This window comes from Penaeus vannamei, chromosome 3, assembly GCF_042767895.1.
Source record: "Penaeus vannamei isolate JL-2024 chromosome 3, ASM4276789v1, whole genome shotgun sequence".
Classification (NCBI taxonomy): Eukaryota; Metazoa; Arthropoda; class Malacostraca; order Decapoda; family Penaeidae; genus Penaeus; species Penaeus vannamei.
Window position 1 is genome coordinate 7,489,113 of NC_091551.1, and position 15,000 is coordinate 7,504,112.

Here is a 15,000-nt window from a genome sequence, read left to right on the forward strand (position 1 = left end):
TACACATATGCGCGCGCACATACGCACACACACACGCCATGTGTACATACGCATAACTATATGTATGGAATTTGATTTATGAACAAGTGTATTTCTATCTTTTATATGAGACTACAATTGTAATTTCTCTTAAAGTTAGTCGACCTATCCTTTAAGATTAGACTGGTTTAGAACATTATTATAAGTTGACATTTGACATTGTAATGAATTACTGTCTCCCCTGGCACCATATAGTAACAGGAATTTTAATAATTTACTGTAGCCAAACCTACTAATTGATTGGTAACCACTATAAAAATGCAAAACAAATTTATTGATATTATGAAATAATGAGATAATAATTCAAAAATGGAAGCCAACTCGTCCCTCACCTTTGTGTTGGTGTCTGTGAGCCATGCCTCCCCCCCCACCCGTATGAGAACAGAACAGGGAATAGTAGCTAATAAACGAGGGTATTTAGTATAGGTTTCTTATAAAAAAGAAACCACTTTATCATGTACCCACTTTCATATATGTAATCCTATATATGTATAATGTTTATGTGTGCTAAGGAAATTGTTCAAAACTGAAATTCCTGTCAACTCTCCCGTATCAAATAAAAGTATCTTTTAACTTCAGAAGGGCGAAACCGAATCTTGGAATAGCTTCTTTGGTATAAAAAAAATACACGGAAAGTATTTCACTTCTTTATTCTTTATAAATTGAGAATAATTTCCTAAACTACTCCAAAAACCTACTAAAGTCTTGATCAAATTCTTCCAGGGTTTTATAAACCGCTGAAGCCACAAGCCTTTGCAGGTGAGGAGGATAGGGACCAGAGCCACTCGGACACACACTGGCCGACACTAGAGCAAAAATCCCTCTCCCTGACTCCTGAATTGCCTTCAAAACCTGGACACGCACATCATCGAAGGGTTCTGGCTGTGACCTACTCCTCTCCCTTGGGCTTTGTTCAAACTGTGACACACTCCTCTTCTTGGGCCTTTGTTTAGACGGTGACCTACTCCTCTCCCTTGGTCTTTGCTCAAACTATGACCTACTCCTCTTCCTTGGGCTTTGTTCAGACTGTGACGCACTCCTCTCCCTTGGGCTTTGTTCAGACTGTGACACACTCCTCTCCCTTGGGCTTTGTTCAGACTGTGACACACTCCTCTCCCTTGGGCTTTGTTCAGACTGTGACACACTCCTCTCCCTTGGGCTTTGTTCAGACTGTGACACACTCCTCTCCCTTGGGCTTTGTTCAGACTGTGACACACTCATCTCCCTTGGGCTTTGTTCAGACTGTGACACACTCCTCTCCCTTGGGCTTTGTTCAGACTGTGACCTGCTCCTCTCCCTTGGGCTTTGTTCAGACTGTGACCTGCTCCTCTCCCTTGGGCTTTGTTCAGACTGTGACACACTCCTCTCCCTTGGGCTTTGTTCAGACTGTGACACACTCCTCTCCCTTGGGCTTTGTTCAGACTGTGACACACTCCTCTCCCTTGGGCTTTGTTCAGACTGTGACACACTCCTCTCCCTTGGGCTTTGTTCAGACTGTGACCTGCTCCTCTCCCTTGGGCTTTGTTCAGACTGTGACACACTCCTCTCCCTTGGGCTTTGTTCAGACTGTGACACACTCCTCTCCCTTGGGCTTTGTTCAGACTGTGACACACTCCTCTCCCTTGGGCTTTGTTCAGACTGTGACCTGCTCCTCTCCCTTGGGCTTTGTTCAGACTGTGACACACTCCTCTCCCTTGGGCTTTGTTCAGACTGTGACACACTCCTCTTCCTTGGGCTTTGTTCAGACTGTGACCTGCTCCTCTCCCTTGGCCTTTGTTCAGACGGTGACCTACTCCTCTCCCTTGGCCTTTGTTCAGACGGTGACCTACTCCTCTCCCTTGGGCTTTGTTCAGACTGTGACACACTCCTCTCCCTTGAGCTTTGTTCAGACTGTGACCTGCTCCTCTCCCTTGGGCTTTGTTCAGACTGTGACACACTCCTCTCCCTTGGGCTTTGTTCAGACTGTGACACACTCCTCCCCCTTGGACTTTGTTCAGACTGTGACCTGCTCCTCTCCCTTGGCCTTTGTTCAGACGGTGACCTGCTCCTCTCCCTTGGGCTTTGTTCAGACTGTGACACACTCCTCTCCCTTGGGCTTTGTTCAGACGGTGACCTACTCCTCTCCCTTGGCCTTTGTTCAGACGGTGACCTGCTCCTCTCCCTTGGGCTTTGTTCAGACTGTGACACACTCCTCTCCCTTGGGCTTTGTTCAGACTGTGACCTGCTCCTCTCCCTTGGCCTTTGTTCAGACGGTGACCTGCTCCTCTCCCTTGGGCTTTGTTCAGACTGTGACCTGCTCCTCTCCCTTGGGCTTTGTTCAGACTGTGACACACTCCTCTCCCTTGGGCTTTGTTCAGACGGTGACCTACTCCTCTCCCTTGGCCTTTGTTCAGACGGTGACCTACTCCTCTCCCTTGGCCTTTGTTCAGACGGTGACACACTCCTCTCCCTTGGGCTTTGTTCAGACGGTGACACACTCCTCTCCCTTGGGCTTTGTTCAGACTGTGACCTGCTCCTCTCCCTTGGCCTTTGTTCAGACGGTGACCTGCTCCTCTCCCTTGGCCTTTGTTCAGACTGTGACCTGCTCCTCTCCCTTGGGCTTTGTTCAGACGGTGACCTACTCCTCTTCCTTGGGCTTTGTTCAGACGGTGACCTACTCATCTCCCTTGGGCTTTGTTCAGACGGTGACCTACTCATCTCCCTTGGGCTTTGTTCAGACGGTGACCTACTCCTCTCCCTTGGGATTCGTTCAGACGGTGACCTACTCCTCTCCCTTGGCCTTTGTTCAGACGGTGACCTACTCCTCTCCCTTGGCCTTTGTTCAGACGGTGACCTACTCCTCTCCCTTGGCCTTTGTTCAGACGGTGACCTACTCCTCTCCCTTGGCCTTTGTTCAGACGGTGACCTACTCCTCTCCCTTGGGCTTCGTTCAGACGGTGACCTACTCCTCTCCCTTGGGCTTTGTTCAGACGGTGACCTACTCCTCTCCCTTGGTCTTTGTTCAGACGGTGACCTACTCCTCTTCCTTGGGCTTCGTTCAAACTGTGACCTACTCCTCTCCCTTGGGCTTTGTTCAGACTGTGACACACTCCTCTCCCTTGGACTTTGTTCAGACTGTGACCTGCTCCTCTCCCTTGGCCTTTGTTCAGACGGTGACCTGCTCCTCTCCCTTGGGCTTTGTTCAGACTGTGACACACTCCTCTCCCTTGGGCTTTGTTCAGACGGTGACCTACTCCTCTCCCTTGGCCTTTGTTCAGACGGTGACCTACTCCTCTCCCTTGGCCTTTGTTCAGACGGTGACCTGCTCCTCTCCCTTGGCCTTTGTTCAGACGGTGACCTACTCCTCTCCCTTGGTCTTTGCTCAAACTATGACCTACTCCCCTCCCTTGGGCTTTGTTCAGACTGTGACACACTCCTCTCCCTTGGGCTTTGTACAGACTGTGACACATTCCCCTCCCTTGGGCTTTGTTCAGACTGTGACCTGCTCCTCTCCCTTGGGCTTTGTTCAGACTGTGACACACTCCTCTCCCTTGGGCTTTGTTCAGACTGTGACACACTCCTCTTCCTTGGGCTTTGTTCAGACTGTGACACACTCCTCTTCCTTGGGCTTTGTTCAGACTGTGACCTGCTCCTCTCCCTTGGGCTTTGTTCAGACTGTGACCTGCTCCTCTCCCTTGGGCTTTGTTCAGACTGTGACACACTCCTCTCCCTTGGGCTTTGTTCAGACTGTGACACACTCCTCTCCCTTGGGCTTTGTTCAGACTGTGACACACTCCTCTCCCTTGGGCTTTGTTCAGACTGTGACACACTCCTCTCCCTTGGGCTTTGTTCAGACTGTGACCTGCTCCTCTCCCTTGGGCTTTGTTCAGACTGTGACACACTCCTCTCCCTTGGGCTTTGTTCAGACTGTGACACACTCCTCTCCCTTGGGCTTTGTTCAGACTGTGACACACTCCTCTCCCTTGGGCTTTGTTCAGACTGTGACCTGCTCCTCTCCCTTGGGCTTTGTTCAGACTGTGACACACTCCTCTCCCTTGGGTTTTGTTCAGACTGTGACACACTCCTCTCCCTTGGGCTTTGTTCAGACTGTGACCTGCTCCTCTCCCTTGGGCTTTGTTCAGACGGTGACCTACTCCTCTCCCTTGGGCTTTGTTCAGACGGTGACCTACTCCTCTCCCTTGGGCTTTGTTCAGACTGTGACACACTCCTCTCCCTTGGGCTTTGTTCAGACTGTGACACACTCCTCTCCCTTGGGCTTTGTTCAGACTGTGACACACTCCTCTCCCTTGGGCTTTGTACAGACTGTGACACATTCCCCTCCCTTGGGCTTTGTTCAGACTGTGACCTGCTCCTCTCCCTTGGGCTTTGTTCAGACTGTGACACACTCCTCTCCCTTGGGCTTTGTTCAGACTGTGACACACTCCTCTTCCTTGGGCTTTGTTCAGACTGTGACACACTCCTCTTCCTTGGGCTTTGTTCAGACTGACCTGCTCCTCTCCCTTGGGCTTTGTTCAGACTGTGACCTGCTCCTCTCCCTTGGGCTTTGTTCAGACTGTGACACACTCCTCTCCCTTGGGCTTTGTTCAGACTGTGACACACTCCTCTCCCTTGGGCTTTGTTCAGACTGTGACACACTCCTCTCCCTTGGGCTTTGTTCAGACTGTGACACACTCCTCTCCCTTGGGCTTTGTTCAGACTGTGACCTGCTCCTCTCCCTTGGGCTTTGTTCAGACTGTGACACACTCCTCTCCCTTGGGCTTTGTTCAGACTGTGACACACTCCTCTCCCTTGGGCTTTGTTCAGACTGTGACACACTCCTCTCCCTTGGGCTTTGTTCAGACTGTGACCTGCTCCTCTCCCTTGGGCTTTGTTCAGACTGTGACACACTCCTCTCCCTTGGGTTTTGTTCAGACTGTGACACACTCCTCTTCCTTGGGCTTTGTTCAGACTGTGACCTGCTCCTCTCCCTTGGCCTTTGTTCAGACGGTGACCTACTCCTCTCCCTTGGCCTTTGTTCAGACGGTGACCTACTCCTCTCCCTTGGGCTTTGTTCAGACTGTGACACACTCCTCTCCCTTGGGCTTTGTTCAGACTGTGACCTGCTCCTCTCCCTTGGGCTTTGTTCAGACTGTGACCTGCTCCTCTCCCTTGGGCTTTGTTCAGACTGTGACACACTCCTCTCCCTTGGACTTTGTTCAGACTGTGACCTGCTCCTCTCCCTTGGCCTTTGTTCAGACGGTGACCTGCTCCTCTCCCTTGGGCTTTGTTCAGACTGTGACACACTCCTCTCCCTTGGGCTTTGTTCAGACGGTGACCTACTCCTCTCCCTTGGCCTTTGTTCAGACGGTGACCTGCTCCTCTCCCTTGGGCTTTGTTCAGACTGTGACACACTCCTCTCCCTTGGGCTTTGTTCAGACTGTGACCTGCTCCTCTCCCTTGGCCTTTGTTCAGACGGTGACCTGCTCCTCTCCCTTGGCCTTTGTTCAGACTGTGACCTGCTCCTCTCCCTTGGGCTTTGTTCAGACTGTGACACACTCCTCTCCCTTGGGCTTTGTTCAGACGGTGACCTACTCCTCTCCCTTGGCCTTTGTTCAGACGGTGACCTACTCCTCTCCCTTGGCCTTTGTTCAGACGGTGACACACTCCTCTCCCTTGGGCTTTGTTCAGACGGTGACACACTCCTCTCCCTTGGGCTTTGTTCAGACTGTGACCTGCTCCTCTCCCTTGGCCTTTGTTCAGACGGTGACCTGCTCCTCTCCCTTGGGCTTTGTTCAGACTGTGACCTGCTCCTCTCCCTTGGGCTTTGTTCAGACGGTGACCTACTCCTCTTCCTTGGGCTTTGTTCAGACGGTGACCTACTAATCTCCCTTGGGCTTTGTTCAGACGGTGACCTACTCCTCTCCCTTGGGCTTTGTTCAGACGGTGACCTACTCCTCTCCCTTGGGCTTTGTTCAGACGGTGACCTACTCCTCTCCCTTGGGCTTTGTTCAGACGGTGACCTACTCCTCTCCCTTGGGATTCGTTCAGACTGTGACCTACTCCTCTCCCTTGGCCTTTGTTCAGACGGTGACCTACTCCTCTCCCTTGGCCTTTGTTCAGACGGTGACCTACTCCTCTCCCTTGGCCTTTGTTCAGACGGTGACCTACTCCTCTCCCTTGGCCTTTGTTCAGACGGTGACCTACTCCTCTCCCTTGGCCTTTGTTCAGACGGTGACCTACTCCTCTCCCTTGGGCTTCGTTCAGACGGTGACCTACTCCTCTCCCTTGGGCTTTGTTCAGACGGTGACCTACTCCTCTCCCTTGGTCTTTGTTCAGACGGTGACCTACTCCTCTTCCTTGGGCTTCGTTCAAACTGTGACCTACTCCTCTCCCTTGGGCTTTGTTCAGACTGTGACACACTCCTCTCCCTTGGACTTTGTTCAGACTGTGACCTGCTCCTCTCCCTTGGCCTTTGTTCAGACGGTGACCTGCTCCTCTCCCTTGGGCTTTGTTCAGACTGTGACCTACTCCTCTCCCTTGGGCTTTGTTCAGACGGTGACCTACTCCTCTCCCTTGGCCTTTGTTCAGACGGTGACCTACTCCTCTCCCTTGGCCTTTGTTCAGACGGTGACCTACTCCTCTCCCTTGGCCTTTGTTCAGACGGTGACCTACTCCTCTCCCTTGGGCTTCGTTCAGACGGTGACCTACTCCTCTCCCTTGGGCTTTGTTCAGACTGTGACACACTCCTCTCCCTTGGACTTTGTTCAGACTGTGACCTGCTCCTCTCCCTTGGCCTTTGTTCAGACGGTGACCTGCTCCTCTCCCTTGGGCTTTGTTCAGACTGTGACACACTCCTCTCCCTTGGGCTTTGTTCAGACGGTGACCTACTCCTCTCCCTTGGCCTTTGTTCAGACGGTGACCTACTCCTCTCCCTTGGCCTTTGTTCAGACGGTGACCTACTCCTCTCCCTTGGCCTTTGTTCAGACGGTGACCTACTCCTCTCCCTTGGGCTTCGTTCAGACGGTGACCTGCTCCTCTCCCTTGGGCTTTGTTCAGACTGTGACACACTCCTCTCCCTTGGGCTTTGTTCAGACTGTGACCTACTCCTCTCCCTTGGCCTTTGTTCAGACGGTGACCTACTCCTCTCCCTTGGCCTTTGTTCAGACGGTGACCTACTCCTCTCCCTTGGCCTTTGTTCAGACGGTGACCTACTCCTCTCCCTTGGGCTTCGTTCAGACGGTGACCTACTCCTCTCCCTTGGGCTTTGTTCAGACGGTGACCTACTCCTCTTCCTTGGGCTTCGTTCAGACTGTGACCTACTCCTCTCCCTTGGGCTTTGTTCAGACGGTGACCTACTCCTCTCCCTTGGGCTTCGTTCAGACGGTGACCTACTCCTCTTCCTTGGGCTTCGTTCAGACTGTGACCTACTCCTCTCCCTTGGTCTTTGTTCAGACTGTGACACACTCCTCTTCCTTGGGCTTTGTTCAGACAGTAACCTACACCTCTTCCTTGGCCTTTGTTCAGAATTAATGACCTCTATTAGCGAAATCGGTGGGGGCGTTGGCGAAAGTGTGGATGAGGGTGAAGGGCCTGGGGTGCTGGATCTTGTGTGTGAGGTCGGTGGTGATTGAGCCAATACAGTTGCTTGTGAAGGCACTGGGGGTGAATCAGCCACGGAGTATGTCTGAGAGAGGGGCTTCGGAGGAACTGCTGAGTATATTCTTGGCTGGAGAGTTCCCTAATGAAATGGTAAATAAAAAGTCAATATACATATACATATACACTGTAACAAGCATTCACAATCGATGTTCTTGGATTAGAAATTTCAAATATTAATTTACGTGTGTTAATTACTGTGAGCATTCGATAACTATACTTATCTTCCCTTTTAGCAAGAAAAAATGTCAGAAATCCTATACTCACATGGAAAGGTACAGTCTGGGTCAATACAGTGGGATGGATGTTGCCAGCATCCTTGATCAAGGAAAGAGTCATACAGTTTCCACTTGGGCCGGTAGCCTCCTGAGGGTCCACTTGGCGTTGCTTGTGTTTTACTTAGCTCTTGGGAGAAGCATGTTCTTAAGTTATTGCATTTTGACCGCACTTGATCTGAAAGATAATAAACATATTGCTCGCATTATTATTAATTTTGTTTAGCTTAAAACACACTTTTCCTATATCTAAATACTCTCTAATGGAAACACCCCCAGCAAACATTGTCTCCTCGATATATTCGGCAGATAAGATAAAAAGGTTCTGGTCGAAATTAATGAAATGCACAGTGTATATGTTCGGACTTCGTCTGTTTTGGTAGTAACGTATGCACTTTATCATTCTCTACACGATACCAGATGTGCACGAGACTGAGAAGGAACTTTAAATACAAAATAATATACTGTCCTTGTAAGCTATCAGGGCCTTCCTAAAAAATAAATCTACACAGCATTGAAGTTTTTAAAGGTAATGAGTGCCTAACCTTGTATATAATGATTAATAAAATAAAGAAGCTTACCTGCTGTGACATTTGCCAGTTCTTTAAAATTTTGTCGGAGTCTCAGTGATGGTATTATATGCCTTCGTCTTTAGGCCTTTCTTGACGTACGTGGCATCGCTGTGGTCCCAGATATATCGATGCTGCCACATATTTTCAATCAGAAACCTTTCTGAAAGACGCGACCAGGCAGGTGAAGCTATAGGCCTCTCAATATACAAAATAAATTTTCGCTGCGGTCCACTGTCGAGTTGGGGACGGGGGAACATGGCTCACAAATGTAAACAAACCGACGAGGATCGAGTTGCCTTGCATTATTAATAATATAATTACAAGAAGAGGATTTGCCAATTCCTTTTATATTATAATCACTTCAGATTGTCTTTTCAAATTGTTTCATAATGTAAATAGATTTATTCGACATTACTCTAGTGATTAGCAATTGTAGCTTGTGATTTGAAAAAAGAGCCAGTGCAAAAGTTGACAGAAAAACAATATTTGTCGTATGACGGGGAAATATCGCATTCAGGCAAGATGCCAGAGGTAGTGAAAATGTGAAAACAAAAAACAGACACTTAAAAGATCCACGCAAACTTTGCAATCGTGACAGTCTCCTGAAATATATTAGAGATTTGCTTGACAGCGACACACGCAACATCGATGTAACTTTTGAACGCTTTTATATTACGTCTTTCTGTCTGATTCCTCGCGGGCGGTGACTTGTGTCCGATTGCCCAGCCATTTTTTTTTTTAACTACAAAAAACATCGCCTTATTAGGGGAAAGGCTAGATCAGCAGCAACTCGAGGAGGTGTCATGGCGTCTGATTTTGATGACGTCACAAAAGTTGATATTCTATTTTCGGAAAAAAAAAACACACGGGGCTTCATTATTCATTTTGGTGTTTTCAATTTTCAAAAAGGATAAAAAATAATGATTTTAATGGTTATATTTTTCATTGAGCAGTCATCGAAATAGCCATGTGGATGAGAAGCGTGGTCGATTATGTTTATGCATGAATGATTTTCAAGTGCAATTGCTTGCAGTGGGAGTCAAACCGAAAGCCCTGTATTTTTTACTCAGCTTGAAGGAATTATTAAGTTATTAAGTATACCTACTTTTATTACTACCTCCATGGACTCAATGAATAAATGAAAGGTATTTTATTTAATGTGTAGGATGCCAGGCCGGGCTATCAGTATCAGTTTCAATGGCATTTCAGGCGTTTTTGACTTCATAAAGTCTTGTTGGCCTTGAGTGATTTTTTTTCCAAAAGATACAATCATAATTTGTGTGACATGAAAATCAGATGATTAAATATAACCACTGAAATCATTATTTTCCACACTTTTTGAAAGCTGAAAAGACCAAAATGAATAATAAACCCCATTCGCTCTTTCCAAAAATAGAATAGCAACAGCAACTTTTGTGACGTCATCAAAATCAGACGCCATGGCACCTCCTCGAGTTGCTATTGAACTAGCCTTTCCCGCCCTAGGAGACCGCACATGCCTCTCGCTTGAAGAACATTGCGCATAGTCTGTCGTTTCAGCAACATGGAACGCAAGGACTTCTTCCCTGTTTCACCATAGTTTCGTGTTTCATGGCGTATATTTTTAAAATTAAGAAGCATGGCAACCGACTCACAGATTCAAATATTATAACCAGTTTATTTGTTTTTTTTGGTAATGGAAAATGAATTTTGTGATTATTAACTCTAAATGCTTTATATAAAATCTAATATAACTTTTGTTGACTTTATGCGTAGTGATAAAATCTCAAAGCGAATTACAGACAATAATTAGAAATTGCACTCTGGAAAGCCCGGAGATTCCCGAGGAAATAGACGCTCTCGCTGGCTCCCTTTGCCCCAGATTTGGCACCAAAGTGATGCGATTTTTGTCCAGATAGGCGCGCTTGCACTCAGCCCTGCGCGCACAAGACCAGTTGAACCAAGGTCTATCTAAGAACTTAAATAGACCTTGAGTTGAACCGCGTCTCCACCGACTTTCTAACCCTAACTTAATAGTTCACGAGCTTCATATTCATAAAAAACATTCTGAATAGTATGTAATGAATTTCGCTGACCCAATTTCGCACTAAATGGCAGAAGATGGCAGTGAAGACAAGGAGGTGGAATCGGCAGTATCAAGACAGTGTGCCCATAGAGGCGAGGTTGTGCTCGTGTGCGTACAATAAAAGCGACCTTACATGTAATTGTTGCTCTTCAAGACTGCCCTCGTACTCAGCATATCTGAACGCTGAGTTTTCACACATAACACATAACACCGAGAGTTTCCACACATAACACATAACACCGAGAGTTTTCACGCATAACACATAACACCGAGAGTTTTCACACAGAACAACAGTTGATAGATGACTGCGAGTTCTCCAGTGTTTTTGTCACGCGTACATACGGTACTGACAGATTTTTAAAAGCTAATTTTACCTTTTTATCGATTCATTTAGTTATGTTTTTTGCTTAATTAACAGTGAACATTATAACCTCTCCGATCATGATAAAAATGCGGTATTGCATTAATTAACAGTAATTTGATGTCTTGCGTTTTTTCTTTAGTTTTTTTTAAGGTTTCTTGCTTTTGTGATTAATTTGTAGTGTTCTATTATTTCCAGCATAATACTGTGATGGCATTTCTTGTGTTTTAATGCGTTAAGCCACATACATCTTTCCTTATAAGCAAAAACTTTTTTGTAGAGTTTATCTTTATATATGTTAGTATAACTATCTTTTACACCATTTCATTTCGTTTTGTTTAATGTGCAACTTACTTTTGTTTTACTGTGCTTCTTCTATTAATTGTTCTGATGTATCTTTCGCAAAATGACACTGTATCCGCAAAAACGTCTTTATTGTGATTTATGTTTCTGTGGACTGTGAATAATGAATATAAAAACCGTGTTTTATTTGAAGCTTTTCTGTCATTACGTTACTGTTTAGCTTCATTTTTGTACAGTATGAAATTTGTGGTCAATAAGCATATTTCTCTCTATCTTTGTATCTCTCTGTCTATATACCTTTATATCTATCGCTATATCTATCTATCTATATCTTTGTATCTATCTTTGTATCTATCTATTTATTTATCTTTGTATCTATCTTTGTATCTATCTTTGTATCTATCTATTTATCTATTTTTGTATCTATCTGATTTCCTCCGCTAAATCTATCTATCTATCTTTGTATCTATCTGATTTCCTCCGCTAAATCTATCTATCTATCTTTGTATCTATCTGATTTCCTCCGCTAAAGCTATCTATCTATCTTTGTATCTATCTACCCATCTATCTTTGTATCTATTTATCTATCTTTGTACCTATCTATCTATCTATCTTTGTATATATCGGTCTACCTATCTATCTTTGTATCTATCTATCCATCTATCTTTGTATCAATATATCTATCTTTGTATCTATCTATCTCTGTCTCTAATTATCTCTGTATCTATCTATCTATCTAGAAAATGAAATAGAGAGCTAAGCAGACAGACAGCAATGGTAGATAGATAGAGGGACAGACCAAAAGGCAAAGAAAGAGACAGATGAACAGACAAAAGACAGACAGACAGACAGGAAATGGATAGCTAGATTGACAGACAGACGAAAAAAAACATGGCTAGATAGACAAACATACAAGAGACACAGAACGAGACAAACAAACAGACAGAAAGCTAAACAGACAGCCCTCCCAAGGGGAAAGCCAACCAGACAAAAAAATAGAAACAAAACGACAAGACAAGACCAGACACACGAAACAGACAACGGAAAAAAAGAGAGGAGACGGGGATAGGGGTGAGGAGGGAAGGAGGGAGGGGTAGGGAGGGGGGGATCCGGACCAAACTTGGGGTGGGGGTAGGGACGAGGAGGGAGAGAGGGACGGGTAGGGGGGGGGGGTATCCGGACCAAACTTGGGGTGAGGAGGGAGGGAGGGGTAGGGGTAGGGAGGGGGGGATCCGGACCAAACTTGGGGTGGGGACGAGGAGGGAGGGAGGGAGGGGTAGGGGGGGAGGGGGGATCCGGACCAAACTTGGGGTAGGGACAAGGAGGGAGGGAGGGGGAGGGATAGGGGTAGGGGGGCGGGTGAGGAGGGAGGGAGGGGTAGGGGTAAGGAGGGGGGATCCGGACCAAACTTGGGGTAGGGACGAGGAGAGAGAGAGGGGGAAGGGAGGTGTAGGAGGGGAGAATCCGGACCAAACTTGGGGTAGGGACGAGGAGGGAGGGAGAGAGGGAGGGGTAGGGGGGTGGGGGATCCGGACCAAACTTGGGACGCTCCGCATTAAAAACGGGTCGAGCCAATGCGACGCTGACAAAACTCATTTAAGAGCATCCGGCAATTGTTTTCCCTTGACTGCGTGGCCATCCGCTGGAACACGAAGGGAGAGGGAGAGGGAGAGGGAAGGAGAGAGGGTGGAGAGGGAGAGGAAAGGAGAGTGGGAGAAGGAGAGGGAGAGGGAAGGAGAGAGGGAGAGGGAAGGAGAGTGGAAGAGGGAGAGGGAAGGAAAGTGGGAGAGGGAGAGGGAGAGGGAAGGAGAGAGGGAAGGAGAGGGAAGGAGAGAGGGTGAGGGAGAGGGAAGGAGAGTGGGAGAAGGAGAGGGAGAGGGAGAGGGAAAGTGGGAGAGGGAGAGGGAAAGTGGGAGAGGGAGAGGGAAAGAGAGTGGGAGAGGGAGAGAGAAGAAGAGTGGGAGAAGGAAAGGGAGAGGGAAGGAGAGTGGGAGAGGGAGAGGGAAGGAGCGTGGGGGAGGGAGAGGGAAGGGAAGTGGGAGAGGGAGAGGGAAGGAGAGTGGTAGTGGGAGAGGGAGAGGGAGAGGGAAGAAGGAGAGTTGGAGAGGGAAAGGGAAGGAGAGTGGGAGAGTGAAAGGGAGAGGGAAGGAGAGAGGGAGTGGGAGCGGGAGAGGGAAAGAGAGTGGGACAGGGAGAAGGAGAGGGAAGGAGAGAGGGAGAGGGAGAGGGAAGGAGAGTGGGAGATTGAAAGGGAGAAGGAAAGAGAGTGGGAGAGGGAGAGGGAAGGAGAGTGGGAGAGTGAAAGGGAGAGGGAAAGAGAGTGGGAGAGGGAGAGGGAAGGAGAGTGGGAGTGGGAAAGGGAAGGAGAGTGGGAGAGGGAGAGGGAAGGAGGGTGGGAGAGGGAGAGTGGGAGAAGGAGAGGGAGAGGGAAGGAGAGGGAGAGGGAAGGAGAGTGGGAGAGGGAGAGGGAAGGAGCGTGGGGGAGGGAGAGGGAAGGAGAGTGGGAGAGGGAGAGGGAAGGAGAGTGGGAGAGGAAGAGGGGGAGAGTGTGGATGAATGGGAAAGAGAGAAGGTGGATGAGAGGGAGAGGGAAAAGGTGAGGGAGAGGGAGAGGGAAAGACAGACGTAGAGGGAGAGGGAGAGGGAAAGGGGGGAGGAGTGGGAGAGGGAGAGGGTAGAAGAGAGGGAGAAGCAGAGAGGAATCGGAGAGATATCGGGAGGGAGAGGGGGAGGGAGGAAGAGAGGGAAAGGAAAGGAGAAGGAAAGAGAAATGGAGAGTGAGAGGAAGAGGGAAAGGGAGAATGAATGGAGAAGGAGAGGGAGAGGAAGGAAGAGGGGGGGAGTGGAGGAGAGGGACAAGGAGAGGGTAATAGAGAAGGAAAGAGAGGGTGAAAGGGAGAGGAAGGAAGAAAGGAAGAATTAGAAGGAGGAGGAGAAGAGGGAGGAGGAGGAGAGAGAGAAGAAAGAAAGGGAGAGAGAAAAGGAACGTAAGGAGATGGGGAAGGAAGAGGGATATGAAGAGGAGGGAGATGGGAGAGGAGGAGGGAGAGGGAAATGGGAAAGAGGGAGGGAGAAAGGAAAATGGAGGATAATAATAATAATAATAATAATAATAATAATAATAATAATAATAATAATAATAATATAAATAATAGTAATAATAATAATAATGATAGTAATGATAATAATAATAATAATAATGATAATAATAATAATAATAATAATAATAATAATAATAACAATAATAATAATAATAATGATAATAACAATAATAATAATAATTATAATATGGATAATAATTATAATTACAATAATAATAATTACAATAATAATAATAATGATAATAATAACAACAACAACAACAACAATAATAATAATAATAATAATAATAATAATAATAATAATAATAATAATAATAATAATAATAATAATAATAATAATAATAATAATACAATAATAATAATAAGATAGACAGAGAGAGAGATAATAAAATAAACAGATAGAGAGAGATCCACAAAACGAACTCAGAGCGCAGGAACTCCGCCTCCACCGACCCCAAACACGGTAATCCAGCGCAACGAACAATACGTCACACATGTCCCGCGACACAAAACGTTTGCTCGCATCAAACGTTTCCTGCGCCGAATCGCCTTATCGCTTTAAGCCCCGCCCCCTTTGAAGACTATTGTTATCGCTCGTCATTCTACTGACCGGAACGTATACATTGTGGAGGTCTTTGGTTTTTGGCGA

General features: G+C 47.0%; 1 protein-coding gene and 1 long non-coding RNA gene across 2 annotated transcripts in view; one reads left to right on the forward strand and one right to left on the reverse strand.

Moving 5' to 3' along the window:
- Nucleotides 1-7,530: 7,530 nt before the first annotated feature.
- LOC138866222 (uncharacterized) lies at nt 7,531-8,732 on the reverse strand. Its single transcript, XR_011399536.1, has 3 exons — nt 8,531-8,732; nt 7,942-8,127; nt 7,531-7,756 (listed from the first exon to the last, which is right to left on the reverse strand). It is a non-coding gene; the product is annotated as an uncharacterized lncRNA (long non-coding RNA).
- A 1,879-nt stretch (nt 8,733-10,611) lies between these two features.
- LOC138859533 (probable serine/threonine-protein kinase clkA) overlaps nt 10,612-15,000 on the forward strand; it is a 6,092-nt gene continuing 1,703 nt past the window's right edge. Inside the window, exon 1 of the mRNA XM_070115073.1 lies at nt 10,612-10,694. Coding sequence (XP_069971174.1) covers nt 10,612-10,694 — 83 coding nt within the window. The remainder of the gene's footprint in view (nt 10,695-15,000) is intronic.